Here is a 20,867-nt window from a genome sequence, read left to right on the forward strand (position 1 = left end):
AAGAGCACACTGGACCTGCGATTTCACCCAGGCTCTGAGAACATGCTCCCAGCCACAGAGGTGTGCTCCCGCAGTCCCGGCCCTTAATGGGAGCTGCCCAGATGGTGAGGTTGACAAGTGGCAGAGCGGGAGTCCACTTCCCTCGTGAGTTCCCACTGCTGGCATCCCGGTCCTGGGACCAGCCCGGGGTGCGATACCCTTCTAGGCAGTGGGAAGCCAGAGCGCTGTGAGAGATGCCATGGGTGAACCCCAACCTCCTTCCCTAGGGCCGTCTGGCATTTCTAACTTCAGTGGATGCTCTGTCCTGTTTTTCTACCCTATGTGGCCCCTGGGAAGCAGGTGTGGGGCTGAGCGGGACCTGCCCTTCTCTGACATGGGCCCACTATGACCTTCTGCAGCCTGGGTTTCCCTGGTTACAAGATCCCTGGACCCTGCCCACATTACAGGTGGTCGTTGGTCGGGGGTGGATAGAATAAACTTGTAAGCGGTTTGATAACAGTTTGTCACCAAATTTAAAGTAGTTCTAAACTGCCCAGCTTTCTTGTTAAATTTCCCATTAAAACCAGCCCAGCCATTGGCCCACTGTTCCTACAGGGAATGCTGGGATTTTTCCCTGAGGACATAATCACAGCTGGTTTCTTTTTCGGGCAGGGGAGCAGATCGGCAGTGGCTACAAGCAGAGGCTCTGAAGCTGGAGTTCAAATTCTGCTTCGACCTTCCAGGCTGTATGCCTGCCCCTGGGCATGTCATGTAACTGCCTGATGCCTCGGTGGGCTCATCTGTAGAATGGGCTCGAGATGCTGCCTCTCTCAGGGGGTGGCCATGAGGATGAAATGGGGTAACACATGTGCCTGGGCCACAGGGTCACAGAGAGCACAGAACGGGGGACAGCAGCCTTTTCCTTAAACGAGAAACAACAACGGAGAAATCCAACAGGCTTTAAACGTTACCGTGTTAGAAAGGGAACTGAAGTTTCCCCTTGTTTTTTTCCCCCTATAAATCAGTGAAATACTCCACTAGTGCCCTCAGCATTGCTTGCGTATTCCGACCCAGAGACACGTGGTTTGTGACCCTAAAAAGAGGCACGATTCGTAACTATGTGAGGCGATGGATGTTAACTAAACTGACCGTGGTGACTGTTTCACAATAGGTAAATGTATCAACCCATCACGTTGTACCTTAAACTTACACAATGTTATGGGTCAACTATATCTCAGAAATAAAAAACGGGGAAAAAATACTGAGAATATTCCTGATTTACCTTCAGATTTGCTGTGAGAGATTTCAAATACAATATGCATGAAATTCAAGGGCCGAGTAGACACACACATTCTTCAAAAGTTTTCTTATAAAGTTTAAACCATGCTTGGATTGATGTCGCTTGCTAAGCAGAGAGTAAACTTGTGTATTCTCGTGTTTAAGGAAATTGGAGTTCAAAAGGAATTAAAAAAGAAAGAAAGAAAAGCACAATGACTTCACCAGTAGATCCTGCATCAGGCCAGCTCCATTTAGCAGATTAGGTAAATTTTCTCACACTGGCTAGAAGATGCTTGTGGTGAGAAATGAGAACGTTGCTTATGAGCGGTCTGGTAATGGAGCAAAAAGGACTAAAAGTTGAAATCAGTGGTCTTAACAATTTTGGGGTCACAGACCCCTTTGAGACACTCCTTGCCTGGAAATGCTCACAGACACAAAAACCTTCAGAACCTTGTTTGCAATGCCCAGGCATTCGAAGGCCTGGGTACGTGGTCTAGATGAATCCGGTGCCGGAAGGGAGGCTGAGCCCCTGCCTCTGCAAAACCACCGCCCGTGCGTGACGGTGAGGGAACAATTTCCTGGTGAGGCTCTGTTGAAGGTCAAGTTCTAGGCATGTCCTCCTGCAACTGCCCTTTATCACAGTGGAACCAAGGGCTGGCACGAGCTGCGTGTCCAGGGGCTGGGTGGCTTTAGCAGCAGACAGGTGAGGACGCAGGACAGCAGGCTGAGCCCACCAGAGCCTGTGCCTGAGGAGAGGTGACACCCCTCGCCCACCAGAAGGGGCTCCGAGTTTCCTCGGACGGGACGTAGAGTGTTGGGCGATGCAGCTGCAGCTCCACCCACCGCCCACAGGAATAATTTAGCAAAACTAGGACACCCAGCGATGCTGCAATTACCCCGCTCAAGTTGTTTCCCTGTTAAAATGATGGGATTAGTTCTGCCATCCGCTGCCAGGCCTCGGGAGAAGGAACGAGAAGGGACAGGGATCTCAGGGCTGGGAGCTTTAGAAATACGGCAGCTCAGGGGGGGTGGGCAGAGCTCAGCCGATCACAGCCGCGGGTGGACCAGGGCTGGTGACACGCTGCCACTCGAAACTTTCAACACGCGAAGATCGTTTCCTATAGCTTTTCCTCCCCTAATTAAAACCTGACATCATGATAAACTAGTTGGCTAAATCTCTCGACCCCAATAACGTTAGTCTTTATTAATTTGCCTCATGTCCCTCCTGGGGTCTGGGAAAATGGCTAATGAGGGCTTAGGGATTTAATCTTTGCTGGAGGAAGACAGCTGACGCCCATCACGCAGCCCCCCGATGCGCTGCACCCCTAAACACTGCACCTCAGACTCCGGGCAATTACAAATCCTGTAAAAATAGCTGTTCAGGGCCTTTACCTTCAGCCTTCCGGGCGGAGGACAAAAATATGATCAGGTGATGGAAAGCAACTGGGTCTTGGTGAGCTGGCTTGACGGACAGGGTTGCCAGGGCATTTTCTAGTTGGTTGTCACCCTGCGGGGGATTATCTGTTTTCAGCCCCCAGGCTCCAGGCTCCCTGAGGACAGGCCTGGACTTCCGGGTCTTTGCTATCAGATGGTAGCTGGCAGCTGCAGGGTCCCAGGGGTGCTTGTTGGTGTAACGTGGGGCTGAGAAGTCCAGGCCCTGGGGCCAGACCCTCAGGATCAAATGCTGGTCCCTCTCCTTGCTCACGGGGCTTGGTGTACCCCTTCCCCTGCACTGAGCACCCCTGGCAAGAACGTGGCACCCTGGTGCAGGCCACACACCTTCAGCGTCACTGTGAAGGGCTAGCTGCTGAAGGAGGTGGTCAGAATTGGGGCAGATCTGGATCAGGTCCCCTGCAGCTCCTAGCTGCATGCCCCCTGGCTGTGGCCCTGGGATAGTCATTATGGGGCAACCCCATGAGACAGCTACCCCAAGGCAGGCACCTCCTGCTCAGCGAGGGGATCCAGTGGTTTGGGTTCTGGCTCCCATTTCAGCTGATATGAGATTACAGATCCTACAGGGAAATGAACCCACCTTCCTCCTGCCGCTGCCAAGAAAAGCTCCCCGGGCCCTGCCATGTGTAAGGACAGGCGGGGGTCCCCCAGTGTGGAGGAGCTGGGGCTGGGATCTGAACCCACTTCCTCAGACTGCAAACCCTCTGGCCCAACGACCACCTCCCTTTACTGCCTGTCTTGCCCTCCCTGTCTCCACATGTGCCACACGCACACACGTGCACATGCATGCACCCACACACAGGTGCACACACAGACGCACACACGGAGACACACACACGGAGACGCACACACGGAGATGCGCGCACACACACAGGTGCACACATGGAGACGCACACACACACAGGTGCACACACGGAGACGCACACACACACAGGTGCACACACAGACGCACACACGGAGACACACACACGGAGATGCGCGCATACACACAGGTGCACACACACAGATGCACACGTGGAGATGCGCACACACACACACAGGTGCACACACGGAGATGCGCGCACACACAGGTTCACACACGGAGACGCACACACGGAGATGTGCACTCACAGGTGCACACACGGAGACGCGCACACACACACAGGTGCACACACGGAGACCCACACACAGAGATGCGCACTCACACATAGGTGCACACACAGACGCATGCACGGAGAGATGCACACACACACAGGTGTACACACAAATGCACACATGGAGGGATGCACACTCACAGGTGCACACACAGACATGCACACACACAGAGATGTGCACACACAGGTGCACACACGGAGAGATGCGCACACACAGACACACACACACAGGTGCACACACGGAGAGATGCACACACACAGACGCACACACGGAGAGATGCACACACACAGACACACACACAGACACACACACACAGACGCACATACACAGACGCACATACGGAGAGATGCACACACACAGATGCACACATGGAGAGATGCACACACACAGGTGCACACACGGAGAGATGCACAGTCACAGGTGCACACACACAGATGCACACACACTGGTGCACACACACAGAGGCATACAGTAATCTTAAGCCCTCAGGCTCCTTGACATATTTAATCCTCAGTGGATCTTAGGAGCTTGGGAGGGAAATCATGTCGATAGCCACATTTTCCATTTACAGAGTGCTTCGTATTTTTGGAAATGGTCTCACTTGTACTAACTCCTTTGATATCCTAGGACTGACTTAAAAGTCCCAGCGGATAACACGAATCTAAACTAAAAAATAGATTCTGTTTACTCTTAGCCTTTGATTCCCACTGAACCAAAGATATAAACCACCAGAGCTTCTAGAAGAGAGAATTCTGCTCTGGACTGTCCTCACTGAATTTAGAGAATGGGAACAAAAGCCTTGTACCCCAGAGGCCCATAAAAGAACGTCAAATGTCCCCCAAGGACCAGGGAAGGAAAGGATACGGGTGGAGACGCAGAAGGACCCAGTTATTCCAGAATTCGTCTCAGGGACGCCTGGGACTTACGACACGGCTCCTTCACATGAGGTCCAACTTCTGGGCATTGGTTTTGTTTCAAGCCACACCGCTCAGTTGTTAAAGATTCATTCTCTCAATACTTTTCAAGTTGGCACCAACACCAGCTAGACACCCAGACATTCTCCTCAGACACAACCAGACTCTTCTGGGGCTTTTTCTGAGGCTGGCCCGTGAGATCTGAGTCACTGAGAGCAGAGTTGGGAACCAGGGACCTAACGTAGCTTTTCCAGCTCATGCAGACGGTTTGTTGTAAGAACTCCCCTTTCCCCAACAATACCATTCTCGAAGCGCTAAAGGCTCTCAGTGAAGAGAACCTCATGAGTGAGAAAGGCTAGACCTCTAGCCTGGTGACCCACAACCCTGCCCTCGCAGAGCCTCGGTACAAAGCCAGCCCTCCTCTTCCACGTGGGTACATCCACTGGGCACCCGAGCAAGGCCCTGGACGGAGCAAGGGGGGCATGCAAGGAACAGCAGGAAGGCCCCTGCCCCCTGACACGGGTGCTTTGCACGCTCTCTACGTACTAGTCATGGCGAGCGTACCCAGAGTAGGTGGGGACTGGCCGAAGCAGAGGGACACACGGCAGCCTGGACTGAGCCCTTAGCAGGGAACCCCGGCTGCGTCTCTGTGCCCTGTGGAGCACCAGCCCTGCCTGCAGAGGAGCCCAGGCCTGGGGTCGGGCTCAGCTGCGGGGGGAAGATCTAATTCCATCACATGGTTCACCCAGTATCCCTGACTATTAAACTGAGGTCTGTCAAGGTGGCTTGGCTGCAAAGGCATCAGACCACCCACGGGGCATCTTTGGGGCCTGTGTGCCCAGGGGGAGGGCAGGGGTCTGTGGCTGGTGCCACGGGGTTCCCAGAAAGAGGAAGCTTTACCTGGCGTCCAGTATGGGGGGGGCGCTTAGCTATAGTGAGCCCTCCCGAGAAAAGAAACAAACAAGCAGAAGGAAAGAAAGGCATCATCCTCCCCTGCAGCCTGACCCTGAGCCTCGATTTTATTCTTCCCCGCATCTGCAAAGCTCCCCCAGACGGGGGTGGGAGGGCAGCCCCCACCCCGCACAGCCGCGCCGCGCCGCGTACCTACACTTCATCCCGGGGTGCACCACGCTGGCCTCGCCTGTGCTCAGGAGGCTCTGCACCGACAGCTGTCCCAGGCTCCGGGCCACCATGGCCACCGCGCGGAAATGGCTGCGGGAGCCCAGGCTGGGGCTGCTGGCTGCCGGCCGGCCCAGACGCTCCTCGGGGCCCCGGCCCTTGAGGCCATGCTCCGAGCACACGAAGGACACCTGCATGTTTCCGGCGCTCAGCTCCTGGCCACGTCCCCCCTCCTTCCGGGCTCCGAAGTCACCTGCCCCTGGAAGCCCTGCTCCGCCTGGGACAAGACCTTATCCCAGAAGGCGAAGAAGCCACCAGGCGTTGCTTCAGGAGTGCAGATTTCTGACGCAGAAAAGCCTGTGCGCTCTCCGGGGGAAGGGGGTGAAATTTCCAGACACATGCTAGAAAAGACCTGATCAGATAGAACTCAGAAGTCGAGGGGTGGGGAGGAGGCCATGGCCTCTCCCTTCTCTGCGGGTCCTTCCTCTGCCCCACCCTGGTCTGACTCTGTCCGCCCGAGCCCCCAGCCCAGCTGTGTTCGGCAGGGCTGGGCTGCCAGTAACTCACGACCAATGAGCGGCACTGCTGTCCCCTGACAGCAGGAGGAAGAGGGAGGGCGCCTCCCGTCAGGGTGGCAGCCCAGGGCTCCGGGGAGCAGCTGCTTCTCCAGGCTTCCCCGAGTCCCTTGGAGGGAGCCTGGCGTCCACCCCTGGCTCTGCGCACTGTGGCTCTTGGGACTCCCACCAAGTTATCGGGGTGACCGGCGAGAGGCGTGGGAGGTGCAGGAGGTGACTCGTTATTAATGACGGGGATGCACAAGCCGCCCGATCGCCCTGGCCGATCCCCGGGAGGTCGGCGCCGGTGCTCCAGGCTAACAGCTGCTCAGCCGCGACTGCACAAGGGAGGCACTGCAGCCAGGTGGACAGCTGAGCGTGCGGGCAGCTGGCCTGGCCAGCTCTGTCCCCTGGTGGTTCCCACGCAGGAAAGTGGGGCTGCCACCAAGGTTCAGCACAAGAAGTCCGATCACCAGAAATCTGGAGGAGAGAGGACCATTCTATCTAGGTGGTAATGACGCAGGTGACGTTAGGAAAGAAGCCCGGGGTCAAGGGGCCAGAGACCCGAGAAGCTCCAGCACTCCACACGGTACTTAGCTCTCGGCACGTGCTCAATAAATACTTCTGGAGTGAATGAATGAATGGATGGATGGATGAATGGGTGAATGAATTGATGAATGAAGAGCCCCCTGCTTTACCCCATCCTCCTTTCCTCCACTCATGGGATCAGGATGAAGACAGAACAAAGCTCACGGGCTTCCTGAAACCCAGAGAGATGCCCCCATTGGCAGGAAGGGCTGGCTTTGCCCTCTGACCCCGAGCGTGCCACTCTCACTCTGCAGGGTGGCCCTGGCCAAAGCTACATTTTGGATCTCATCTTGCCCTGCGGGAAGGGCTGAGAAAGTGTGCTGGATGGGAGGCAGGTGGTCAGGGGTCTAGCTCAGGCTCTGCTGCTAATTCGCTGTGTGATCCCAGGCGGGCGTCTTGCTTTCTCTGGGTCCCTGGGTATCCACTGCCAGAATAAGGCGGCTGGCCTGAGGACCACGCTGTCCCTCCCAGCTTGGCTCTGCAGGAACCTTCCACACCTGCTGGCTGTCCACCCTGTGCTCTGACGGGACCCAGAGAGGAATCCACCCAGAGATGTTCACAGTAGATGGCGGCTGAACTTGCTCTCAGCTCTGGCCCTGCCTTCTTGGCACAGAAGTTAAGAATAAAACCTTGTTCCAGTCCCAGCCTCCCTGCGCCTGAGCTGGGCAGCCTTGGGTAAGTGACCCCCTCTCCGAGCCTCAGGGCTCTCGTGTCCAACGCAGGTCACAAAGGCATGGCCAGATCACGCCTGCAAAGCACTCACACAGGGGTCTGGTCCTTGGGAAGCACTCCCACGGTCCCTCGGCAGAAGGGAGAGGGTTTCTGGCCGTGGAGTCAGGATAGACCCCTGTGTGTAGGCCCTCCCCCATCCCCACCAGTAAGAATACCCCTTCTGTCCTCCCCGTGGCCTGACTCGGCAGCAGGAACCACCCATGAGGTGGGGACCTGGACTCGGGGATAGAGGCCTGGGGAGGGCAGAGCTGGTGCCTTTGCCCGGGGGCCCTGGCAGCTCACAGACGCTACGTGTGGAGGCCAGTGGGGCCCCTCGGGACCCGCAGGCCGGCTCTGCCTTTCCTCTTCCACCTGCCCGTAAAAACCTCGGGGCCTGGCTGGCCTGGGTCCCTGAGCTCAGGGTAGGGTGGGGCCCTCCTGAGCCCCTTGGGTGGGTGGGGGGATGGGAAGGAGGAAGGACAGCCCGCGGTGCTGGCCCTTCCACCTGCTGGAACCTCGCACTTGAAGACAGCAGGTCTTGGCCCCCAGGAAGCCCACAGGCCTGCCAAAGAGGCTGCAGGTGGCAAAGACTCTGTCTTTCGCTCCTCCCCAGGCTCGTGGAGCTCATGCCCACGGCAGGGATGCTCAACACCTGACCAGGATGCTAGAGGAGCTTGTTGCAAATGCAGATTCCTGGGCCCCAGCCACGACTACTGAATCGGTAGCTCTGGGGCTGGGCCTGGGAAGCTGTGTTTTTATCAAGAGCTTTTTTTTTTTTTTTTTCCCCAATATGCGGGCCTCTCTCTCTCTCACTGTTGTGGCCTCTCCTGTTGCAGAGCACAGGCTCCGGACACGCAGGCTCAGCAGCCATGGCTCACGGGCCCAGTCGCTCTGCGGCATGTAGGATCCTCCCAGACCGGGGCACGAACCCGTGTCCCCTGCATCGGCAAGCGGACTCTCAACCACTGCGCCACCAGGGAAGCCCCTATCAGGAGCTTTGAGTGGTGCTGTGCACTGACTGAGAGGATGTGGAAATCCCCTACTTCATTCCACCTTCCACTGTTCTCTGTGCTCTGGCAAACTGTCAGATCCTACAAGGGCTCGCATCTTACTATTCCTCCGGGGCTGCTCTTAACCAGATGGTGTGCTTTAAGCTTGAAGAGAGATCCACAAAAACTTAGTCACCACAGTGTGTAAAAGGTCACCCGCCTCACCCCCAATCCAGCAATTCCACTCCTAGGTATGTACCCAGAGAACGAAAAACTTACACCCACACAAAAACTTGAACACACTATGTCCACAGCAGCATTACTCATCACAGCCCCAAAATGCAAGCAATCCGAATGTCCATCAACTGACGAATGGATAACAGAAATGTGGTCTACAGCCGCCCAGCAGAGCGTTACTCAGCCACACCAAGGAATGAAGTACTGATACGGTCTACGACATGACGACCCTGCAAACATCATGCTGAGAGAAAGAGACCAGTCACAAAAGGTCACATATTGTATGATTCCATTCATATGAAATGTTCAGAACAGGCAAATCCACAGAGACAGAAAGTAGATTAGTGGTTGCTGGGGGCTGGGGGGAGTGGGGAGTCAGGGAACGATAGCTAATGTGGGCGCAGTATTTCTTTTTGGGGTGATGAAAATGTTCTAAAAAATGGGTGACTTTTGGACAACCGTTGGTACTAAAACCATTAAATTGGATGCTTTAAATGGGTGTATTTACCAAAAAAAAAAAAATGTCAATGACCTCAAAAGTCTCTGGGCCTGGGCTTCCCTGGTGGCGCAGTGGTTGAGAGTCCGCCTGCCGATGCAGGGCACGCGGGTTCGTGCCCCGGTCCAGGAAGATCCCACATGCCGCGGAGCGGCTGGGCCCGTGAGCCATGGCCGCTGGGCCTGCGCGTCCGGAGCCTGTGCTGCGCAATGGGAGAGGCCACAACAGTGAGCACCGCAAAAAAAAAAAAAGTCTCTGGGCCTGCACTCTTGCTGTGCCCTGTGGGAGTGCCCTTCCTGTTTCTCTGCTTTTGAAATCCTTGTCGACCTCTCTGGCATCAGCTGAGATAGTACATGCAGTGCGAAGCAGTCCCCCGCCCCCCGCAAGCACCAGTAACCTTTCCTTCCTCCCAGTGTCGCCAACCTCAGCCTCCCCAGTGACACCAGGGGCCTGGGAGCCACAGCAGGAAGCAGCCCTCCCAGACTTCGGCAGCAGTCAAGCCTTCACTCTCGCAGGACCTCCTGGGCCTGGCCTGGTGGTAGAGTCCCCAGCCCCGACTCCATCCCACTGTAACGTGTTGCGGGGATGATGGGAATGGACATTTGACCTCAGAACCCGCCCAGGGAATCCAGGACAAAGGTGTCTCTGGGTCCAGCGGAGCACTGCCAAGAGGGGAAGTCGGGTAGGTGGGTTTTCACAGCTGGCCAGAGTCTGTAACTTTTCATGTGCCCCAGACAGCGGCCACAACTCATAATATTCTTAGAAAATCACAAGAACTAGCCAAGGATGGAAAGCTGAAAGCTTAAGACCTTGACCCGAACTTGCCACAGTAAAATGTCACCCCCAAAGGCTCTCTCCTTTCAAACACGTTTGGGTGGAGAAGTGAGTCCCAGACACGGGCTGGTCGACTTGAAATGGGCTTTGGGCAGAAACATCGAGTGTGGATGGTTGATTTTGATCCACAGCAGATTCTGGGTTTTTTTCTGCCTCTCCAGTACCCGCTCTTGTTAAAACAAAGCAGCTGGTTCCTGCTGTGAGTCATCAGAGGGGCAGCCGCCCCAATGAAAAGCTCTGCTGTGTCCACAGAGCGCCACCAAAGAGAGCTTCTCGGGACAGAAGCTTCCTGTGTTGCCTGGTATCCACCCCCCACCTGTCCCAGTGAGGGATGGGGAGATAACCAAGCTGGGGCCCAGCCAGATCCTTCCCCCAAGACAGTGACAGGTTCACAGTAGGAGGGGACAGGACCCTCCCTGCACAGAATGAGGCCCGTGGAAGCCTCAAGGCCTGGAGTAGAAGTTTTAGAGATGGCTTTTAAATTTTGGGGGGGCCGTGCCCCTCGATTGGACCAGGCGGGCCCTCAGCAGTGAAAGTGGGGAGTCCTAACCACTGGACCACCACGGAATTCCCTAAAGATGGCTTTTCAAAGCACGGACCGCAGCAGCAACTCAGGAATGAGGACGAGCCTCAGCTGTGCCCTGCAGAGGCCTGGGTGCCTCCCCTGTATCAGCAAGGCTGCCCCAACTGTGCTGTATCCTGATCTGTACTCAACAGTGACTTCCTGCCCAAGGCGGGGGCAGCTGCTGAAGAGTTGGGGGCCACCCTGACGGAGCAGTGGGATGGGACGTCCTTGGCCCCTGAGGTTTCTGAGAGCAAAGGGTGGCAGACCGGTGGCCTTCCTGGAGGAGGTGTCCTCTGGTACGTGAGAGCGGAAGCCCCCTTGGGGGCTCAGTGCTGTGGCTGTGCTTCCTTTGGGAGCTCACGCCCCAGTCACGCCCAGCGTTACCCGCCCTAAAAGGCAGGAAGGCGGGTCAGCCGTGAATTGGCCCCTCTTGCTTCTTAGCTGCTGCCCTGTACTAAGTGGCTGTACCCAGGCCAGAGTAAGCGCTTCCTGCACCTTTTCTCTTTTCATCCTTAGAAGCACCTCGGAGGCATAACAACAGCGACGACAGCCACAGCGCTAACACTTACACGGTGCCCGCTGCGCCCCAGCCATCGCGCCGAGCGCTTTGCGAGCAGCTCACTGAGTTCCCACCACAGCCTTCAGCTGGGCCCTGCGATGTTCCCGTTCACTGGACAGCACCGAGGCACAGAGAGGTCAAGGGAGGGAGACTGACGCTGGGCCCGCCCTCATTTCACAGCAGAGGCTCCTGCTCTCAGACCCCCAGATTAAAGGGTGAGGGTGGGGACGCTGCCTGGCACCGTCTGCGGGTCTGACTGAGCTGTGCGGACCCCCGCCTTTCCAGGTGGACGGCAGAGAGCCAGTCAGCCAGGGCTCCTGTCCTTGCCCAATCAGAGGAGCCTCTTGGGGGCGGATCCCCCAAATCTCTGGGCAGGGCCTGAGGATCCGTGTTGCTAACAGGTGACCCCCTGATTCCCGCTGCCAGGAGGGCCTGGGAGACACTGAGCTGTGCTGTGCGTCGGTTACAAAGCCACACACCAGCAGTTGTGTTAGGATCGCTCAGCCCTTCCCGTCCCTGCCCGACACAGGGGAGGGAGAGGCTGTGATGTCCCTGTAAAGGCAGGGGAGCTGGGGCGGGAGGCCCAGGACCTGCAGAGGGATGGGTGGCTGTCTCCAGGCCTGGGACCGCCGCTGGGCCCCAGCACGGTGGCCACTGCCAGCAGAAGCAGACCCAGTACGAATGCAGGCCGTGGGTAGCTGACACCACGGTCCTGGGCCGGCCCTCCACGGGGGCCCACGAGGGACCCCCGGATCATTGCACGGCAGCTCGTCCCGAGCTCGCCACCTCCCTCCCCGCTCCCTTCCCATCTGCTTTCCAGGTGCTATCGTTTCGCCCATGAGATTCCAAGACTGGGGTTTCTCTCCCACCAGGAGCCAAGCCGGGAGCCCTAAGTTCCGTCACTATCTCCTTTAGTCCTCAGCACACTTCTGTGAGGAAGTGACTATAGTCTCTGCTTTCCAGATGGGGACGCTGAGACACAGAGAGGCCAGGTGACTTGTCTAAGTTCATACAGGTACCGGCGGGGGAGCCAGGATTCCCCTCACGATACTCAGCGATGTCCCTGCAGGCTCAGGACTTGAGACAGCCCTTGGGACCCGCTGTGGGTTGAAATGTGACCCCAAAGAGACATGTTCAAGTCCTAACTCCCGGCACCTGTGAATGTGACCTCGTTTGGAAATAGGATCTTTGTAGATATTATTACGTGAAGATTGAGTTCCTGCTGGATTGGGGGTGAACCCTGAATTCAATGACTGCTGTATTTATAAGGAGATGGAGATCTGGAGACAGACAGAGATGCACAGAGGGAAAACAGTCACGTGAAGATGGAGGCAGAGATTGGAGTGATGTGTCTACAGGCAAAGAAAGCCAAGGAGACACGGATGTAGAAAGCAAACTTATGGCTGCAGGGGGAAAAGGACGGGGGAGGGATAAATTGGGAGATTGGGATTGATATATATACACTGCTATACACAAAATAGATAATTAATAAAGACCTGCTGTATAGCCCAGGGAACTCTACTCAATACTCTGTAATGAGCTATGTGGGAAAGAATCTAAAAGAGTGGATATAAGTAGATGTATAACTGAGTCACTTTGCGCTACACCTGGAACTAACACAGCATTGTGAATCAGCTATACCCCAGTGAAAAAGAAAAAGAAAGCCAAGGAAGGATGTTTCCCTGCAGCCTTCAGAGAGTGTGACCCTGCTGACCCCAGGTCTAGACTTCCGGGTTCTGGACCATGAGAGAATAGACAGCTGTTGTTCTGGGCACTGCGTTGTGTTACGGCAGCCCCAGGACACTGATATGGGACTGTCTCAAGGTGGACCGGCCCCCCGCTTGGCCGCCTGCACTGCTCCACCCACCGTCCCTCTCTGGACTCTGTTCTTCCTCCTTTTCCCACCCATCCTTTAAGACACATCTGGGTTCCCAGCTCTTCCAGGAAGTCTTCCCTGACTGACCTCCTGTGAATAAATGAGCAACTGGAGAGTCTGTTCGATGAACTTGACCACGAATCAAATACTGCCCGTGATTCCTGTAGGAGGCTCGTGGTAAGAGGCTACGATCTAGAGGCAAAAACCACAGGCACGCAGGACGGCCCGCCCTACCAGAAGCTCACGACCAAGGCTCATTGCCCGGGGCTCCCCGCCCTCCAGGCTGCATCAGGGAGTCTCAGACACAGCTTCCAGTCCTGCTGCCAAGGAAGCAGCAGGAAGGAGACGTACTTTACAGGGGAATATTCTGAAAAGTGGGTTAAGACCAAGGCCGCATAATGCCACCCAGGCAATACTTACAGAGGCTTGAAATGTTCTAGGTGCTGGGAACAGACAGAGGCTGTGCTCTCAGTGGGGTGCAGATGGGCAAAAACAAGGTAAGAGAGACAGGACAGTGAGCTTGAGGATGACTCACTGGGCATTTATTTAGACTGGGTGGTGTGGAAAGTCTCTTTGAGGCCAAAGATGTGATGATGGGAGCCTTGTGAAAATCTGGAGGACACACCTTCCAGGGGAGGGAATAGAATGTGCAAGGACCCTGAGGATGCAATGAGCTTGCATGTTTGAGATATGGAAGGAAGGAAGGAAGGAAGGAAGGGCCGCGCATGGTGGGAACTTTGGGTTCATTCCCGATGCCGTGGGTAGCGGACAAGGAACACACCTGAACCAGGCCCGGTATCCAGCTGGCACTGCCTGGGCCCAGGTCACAGCCTCTGGCCGGCCTGTGGCCACAGCTGCTGCCCTGTCTCAGGCCACATCTCCAGACCCTCCATCACTACAGTCAGGTGGACATGGGGAAGGGGAGCTTACAAAGGGACTGTGTAGATTTAAAAATTCAGTGCATTTTTTTTTTTTTAAACAGCAAGAGTTGAGGACAGTTAAAAAAAAAAAATGGGAAAAGTTAACAAGAAAGCCTTTTCCCGCAGCTGCAGGCTCAGGTTGACTGATATGGTGTCTGTGCCCGAGGTACGTCGTCGCCTTGCTCCACGGAGCAGCACTTATCTGGAGGCTTTATCTTTTTTATATTAATATTTAAGACCAGGTTTAGCTGAGTCCCAGCCCAGCTGCTGCCGGGAACATTAACCGCGGAACGGCATCTATCTGGGATCTTTAATAACCCTTGGTCGTGGTTTCCGAGGCCCTCTTCCCAGTTAACCGAAACCCCTGGAGGCAGCAAGATGAAATCCACCAGATAAAGGGCGGGCCCTACAGGGGCGACATCTGGCCCATCCAATGCTAAAGGCTCAAGTGGTTTTCTTGTCAACTCTGCTCCTTGGGAAGCAGGTTTCCCCAAGGTGTTTCAGCCCCACAGTTAGTCCAGCATGTTTCAGATGGGACACAGACCTTTTCCTTGGGGTGTCAGGCAAATAAGAGATTTGTTCCAGTACTCACACCCCCCGGCTGTGTTCGGGTCCTGGGGCTGCCATGACAAAGTTCCACGAACTGGGGGGGCTTCAAGCAACAGAACCTGACTCTCTCACAGCTCCGGGGGACAGAAGGCCGCAATCTGGGTGTGGGCAGGGCTGCGCTCTCTCTGAAGCCTCCAGGGGAGGATCCATCCTGGCCTCCGCCAGCTTCTGGTGGCTGTGGTTCCTTGGCTTGTGGCCGCGTCCCTCCCACTGCTGCCTCCACCACCAAAGGGCCTCTTCCCTATGCGTCTTCACTGGGCCTTCTTATTAGGACACCAGGCGCTGGATTTAGGGCCCACCCTATTCCGCTGTGAGCTCATCTTAAGTAGTTACATCTGCACAGAGCCTATTACCAAATAGCTTCACATTCTACGGTTCTGGGTAGATGAAATTTGGGGGGACAAAATTCACCCCAGTGCCCCCTCCATTACAAACGGTATCCACACCCGAGGGAGGTGAGGTCTCCCTGGGACGGGGGACGGGCTCCGGCCCCCCTGCCCACCCTGCCTCACCTCTACTTGCCTTCCTCGCTCTGGCCCTGGGCCTTTTCTCCTCACATGTGCCCCTGTCCCCCTGGACTGGAAAGTTCTTCTCCATGTCTTCAACTGGTCCTCCTTTCAGACGGCTGGGGTCTCAGCTGCCCCTGGTCTCCCTGACTCTCTTAGGCATTTACTTGCTTTTTCTCTGCCATCCCCCAGCAGGATGTAATGTCCAATGGGGTGGGGAGGGACCTTGTCTGTCCTGTTCCTGCAGCATCTGGCAAGCCTGTTGCCTGGAGCCAAGTAGATAGATCTTGAGTAAACATTTGCTGGATTAATGAAAAGTATCAATGACTTGCCAAAAAAAGAAAAAATGCGGGGACTTCCCTGGTGGTCCAGTGGTTAAGAATCCGCCTTCCAGTGCAGGGGGTGCAGGTTTGATCCCTGGTCGGGGAGCTCAGATCCCACACGCCTCAAGGCCAAAAAAATCAAAACATAAATCAGAAGCGATACCGTAACAAATTCAACAAAGACTTTAAAAAACGGTCCACATCAAAAAAATCTTTAAAAAAAAAAGAAGAAAGAAAAAGAAAAAATGCAGACCCTCATCTCCTTCTTGAGAAATTTCCGTCAGAATCAGGAGATCCTCGAGGCCAAACTAGCTGACCCTTTGTCCTTCCTTTACAACTGGATTTATAATGCAAAGCCTTAAGAATCCTGCCATCTAATGGACTCAGGGCAGAAGTGCTTTATATCTTTAAATGACAACCTCATGCTGAAGATCCAAACACTTGTCCAAAGGAGAAAATGTTACAGCAACAGGGCTGGTCTCTGTTCTTCTCTCCAGAGAACAGTCAGATAACCCCTGGGGCCTGCGTTAGATGGAAACCAAATCAGATATAGGACACCCACTTAAATCTGGACTTGAGATAAACAACGAATAACTTCTGCTATTACGTCCCGATGATGGCATAAACTGGTTGTTTATTTGAAATTCAAATTTAACTGGGCGTTCTATATTTTTATTTGCTAAATCTGGCAACAGTACATAGACTAGGTGGGTGGGTGGGGTCCCTTCTGGCCAACTGGCTCTGGCCAGGACTTGTCCCTGGGAGGCACAGGAAGAAAGCCTCGTATATGTAACTTATCAACTCAAACGCCAGCGCTGGGGCTCCTCTGGCCACTTTCTGAGGCTTTCAGAGGAGAAAGTGGGCAGGTCGGAGCACTGTCCCAGATGCTGATTTCAGGGACAAACGAGCTAAACAGAATGTCTTTCTGAGGTTCAGAAGAAACCCTCCAGGCCCGCATCCGAGAACACAGGGACACCTACTCCACAGCCTTTGCTGGTCACAGTTACAAGCGTAGTTGCAGCAACCAATTCAGAGGCCACTTCCCATGAGGACAGCCCAATTTAAGCACATCTTGGTCCCCAGGACCTCGCATGGGTTTCTGGTGCTGGGATGGATTTGTTGGTAGAGACGATGAATTGAGGGATTTCCCCTAATTTGTGTTTCGTCAACCCCTGATAATTAATGTGTCCCAATGACACGGCAAGAAGACAAATGACATAGTATGTTTACCCCTGCTGCAAAGTTTTTTCAAGAAACCATACTCTTTTCCCATGGAGGATACACCAAACGCAGCAGAGCTTATCTCTGGAGGAAAGGATATGCAGACTCTCATTTTCCTCTTTTATACGTTCCTATGCGGTCGGCATTCTTTTCTTTCTTTCTTTTTTTTTTTTTTTGCGGTACGCGGGCCTCTCACTATTGCAGCCTCTCCCGTTGCGGAGCTCGGGCTCCGGACGCGCAGGCTCAGCGGCCATGGCTCACGGGCCCAGCTGTTCCGCGGCATGTGGGATCTTCCCAGACTGGGGCATGAACCCGTGTCCCCTGCATCGGCAGGCGGGCTCCCAACCACTGCGCCACCAGGGAAGCCCCATTCTTTTCTTTTTGGCTGCGCCACACAGCACGTGGGATCTTAGTTCCCCGAAATGGGATGGAACCCGTGCCCCCTGCAGTGGAAGCGTGGAGTCTTAACCTCTGGACCGCCAGGGAAGTCCCACGGTCAGCATTCTTAAACTCCAAGGAGTTTGCCCCAGTTGACAGTGACGCCATTACCCCGTTTCCTGGGCTGCATCCCTCTCGCAGCCCCTGCCTCGGCCCCCTCCTTGGCCAGGGGACCTCCTCCTGTCCCCGCCCAGCCCAGCCCTTACCGGTACTTCATGCCGGTGCACCGGGCGGTGCAGCTGTCCAGGGAGAGGCCGTGCATGCGCAGGAAGCTCTCCATGTTCCTGGCCTGGGCTGCTGCCCGCACTTCCCGCAGCTGCTGCAGCTCCAGCGTGCTGGCCTGGCGGACGGGGTGCAGGGCCCAGTCTGAGTGACACCTGCCGACCACACTCCTCAGGCTCTCGCTGTACGTCATGGACAACATGGTCCCACCCGGCCCAGGAGCTGCCGCTGTCCGGATGGGAAACGCCGAGTGGTGATGGGTTAGAGAGCATCCCGCCATCCCCGGTGCCCAGGCTGGACGCTGGCCCTGGGGCTGGGGCAGGGGCTGCGGCAGGGACACGTCCTCCAGATAGAGTGGCCACCAAGGGCTCTTGGCGCCTGGGGACAGGGCCCGGCCCCGGAATGTAAACACCTCTTGGCTTGAGATTCTTGGTCCTCAAAGCTGCACTGGCCGGGAACTCTGGCTGAGCCACCCCCTCTGCCCCTGCACCCATGAGGCAAGCACAGGCGAAGCTGCATTCCAGGTGGGAGATCCCCCCAAAAAATGCTCCAAATGCGAAGGGGGCAGGAGCATGCAGAGAGCCCGGCCCCCAGAGTGGAGGACTTCACGGCACCCCCTGGAGGGGTTCCCAGGGTAAAACCAATTACAGGGCCGTCCGGGGAAGCAGCATAAGCACACCTGTCGCTGAAGCAAACTCCAGTGTGATTTTGCCAGGGGACATCGCTCCCCCAGGAAGGCCCTATTTGTTGGTTCACAGCCTGGTAAAGGGAAATGTTATCCACATGTGCATTCTCTGCTTATAGAAAGCGCCATTGCACCGGCACAGTTCTTTGGGCTCCATGCTCAAAGCAATTGTGTCACAATCCACGAGTTTTTGCAATAGAAATACTGAGCGGATGCATTTAAGGAGGGAGTGAAGCGGCGGAGGGAACAGGTTTGGAAATTGCAAAGCTTAAATGTTAAGAACCATTGCTAAATCATCATCTGAAAGGATGATTACACTTGGAAACTAAAAACGTAAATGTCCATCAATAGGAAATGGGTTATGTAAATGACGGCTCATCCGTAGAATGGAAATTTATGCAGCCACGTGACGTGTCTCCACGTGGACTGATAGGCAATGAGTCCCAGGAGACAGCATCAAGAAAGGAAAGGAGAGGGGAACACGCGTGTGCACAGAATGCTGCCCTTGTGTCAATTCACGCACACACGTGAGTAGCTCAGTGAAGGGCCGGCATCACAGCTGTGCGCCCACATCCTGCAGTGGCTTTGACTGGGCAACACGGACACGGCCGCAGGGGGCAGGGCTGTTCTACAATCCAGGGGCTCCCCCGCCCCCCGCCCCGCACAGCTGACTAAGGGCCTCTGCCCCGGCCCAGATGCCTGCACCGTGTCCCCAGAATTGTCACCGTCACCGAGGTGAGATGCGTCTTTTCAGCTGGGGTCAGCTGGACCCTGGAGCCCAGCCCGAGAACTGGAGGAACCAGCATTGTCCCCACCTCTGCCCTAAGGGAAAACAAGTTCCATTATCCCTGGGAAGGGCTGGGCAGGCTGCCCTGGGGGCTGAGGCAGCTGCAGAGTCCCTAGGGCGGAGAGGGCGTTGGGGTCGCCTGGGCTGGTCCTTCCTCAGGTGAGCTCTCCATTCCCAGTTCACATCCCCCTTTCTCCACGGCAGGTATCATCACCTGACAACGTGCTTCTGTCCTCTCTAGTCATCTTGTTTGGCGCATCTGACCCCCCTGAAGGTCAGGTCCAGGAGGGCAGGGACTTTTCCATCTACTTTCACTGCTGCACCCTCAGCTACCGAAGTAGTAACTGGATGTTTCCCTGGCTGTGCCGCCAGCACCTGGAGGGGCTGGGCTGGCCCCCTGACTCAGGCCAAGGCTTTCTGCAGGCTGCCTTCTCCTGGGCCAGGACTTGCATCACCATATCTCAGACCCACAGGGGGCCCAGAACCTCTAGCATCCCCCAAGGGTTTGGACTAAGGTCTCTGAGGGATGCTTTTGCAGGGCACGAAAATACCCACCTTCCAGGAGAATCATTCTGGGGCAGCAGAGGGGGCCCAGGCTCGGTGGGGGTGGGTGGGTTTGACCTTGGACGTGGCACCATGGATGCCCACAGGTAGCAACGCCTACTCTCTCCCTCCCTCCTCCCCTCCAAGTGCATGCTGCCCACTACCCGTCAGGCAGATGCTTCAAAGGCGTCTGTGTGGCCTGTGTGGGGCAGAAGCAGGGCAGTCCTGGCTTCCCTGGGGGTCCGTGTTCAGAGAGAACAGCTGGGCAAGCAGCAGTTACAGGGGTGCTTCCCGAAGAGCAGGACCCACCTCAGACGTGATGGTTCCCAGCCAGGCCCAGCCAGGCTGAGATCAATAGCCATTAGAGCTTTCAAGACATGACCCGCAAAAAGCAATCCTGGTCTGGTCTGGCTCTGGAAATCTAGCCCCGGCCCCAGAGCTGCAATGACAGTGTGGCTGAGTGCCCTGCTTCTGGACACGGGCAGCCCCGTCCGGTGGGTGTGTCACCCACTCGGTGCGACCCAGGCAGGCACCTGGGCTGCTCCGAGCCTCAGTCTCCACGTCTGTGAAGTGGGATGAGCAGAGGCCTATTGTGCAGGCTGCCTCGGGCTGCACGGGACCCGCCTGGAAAACTGGACGGGGCTGGCCTCACCGTGGGAGCATGCCACGTGTGGGAGGTGGCCAGCAACCACGAGGTGTGGACCCTGGCACCAGTTATGATACGTGGCATGAGGACAAAATACACAAAACGGGGTGGAGGGGACATGGGTGGGCAGGCGGGGGCCTCTCCAGAGGTCGCATGTGAACATGGGCCTGAGTGATTCGAGGGAGCCGTGTAGGGTGAGATGTGGCCGTTAGCCACCGCCCCCGCTCTGGCGCAGACACACGTCCCTAATGAGATGGGAGAAGTGGGTGCGGCCAGGACTTGGAGGGCGCCTCTCTGTGGGGCTGGAGTCCCTCCTGCCGGGGATCTCTCCTCATCTCGAGTTATAGCGGCCTTGGGAGGGGCCCCTGGGTGGGGCAGGGCCACCAGCCGCATGGAGGGAGCCCAGAGCCTCCTGCTGGACGTGAGGGTCCTGGTGGTGCAGGGCAGGCTTGGGCCAGGGGACTCGTGGGAGGAGGGGTGGGCCGTGGGCGAGCACAGTGGCCCCTGACCTAGGGTGGAGGGTGAGGACCTGACACCCACAAGGGGGTCTGTGACCGGAGGGCCGAGCACAGCGAGGAAGGGGCTGGGAGGTGTTCGTCCTCCTAAGGTCCTCGGGGGTGGGGGAGGAAGGACACAGAGGGACTCAACCGTCACCAATGCTGTCCAGCGGGAGAGGAGAGCG

The 20,867-nt window shown here is 56.1% G+C and overlaps 1 protein-coding gene across 5 annotated transcripts in view; it reads right to left on the reverse strand.

Annotated features, from left to right (window-relative positions):
- The window catches only part of KCNAB2 (potassium voltage-gated channel subfamily A regulatory beta subunit 2), a 97,174-nt gene that overhangs the window by 28,201 nt on the left and 48,106 nt on the right, over window positions 1-20,867 (reverse strand). Inside the window, exon 1 of one of the 5 annotated variants that reach the window (XM_033844260.2) lies at window positions 17,509-18,175. The exons of the other annotated variants lie outside the window; for them this stretch is intronic. Within the exon in view, the coding sequence (XP_033700151.2) occupies window positions 17,509-17,804 (296 nt within the window). The 5' untranslated portion in view covers window positions 17,805-18,175. Of the gene's footprint in view, window positions 1-17,508; window positions 18,176-20,867 lie in introns of those variants that run through there. 5 annotated transcript variants of the gene reach the window in all.

The sequence above is a fragment of the Tursiops truncatus genome, chromosome 1 (genome assembly GCF_011762595.2).
Source record: "Tursiops truncatus isolate mTurTru1 chromosome 1, mTurTru1.mat.Y, whole genome shotgun sequence".
NCBI lineage: Eukaryota > Metazoa > Chordata > Mammalia > Artiodactyla > Delphinidae > Tursiops > Tursiops truncatus.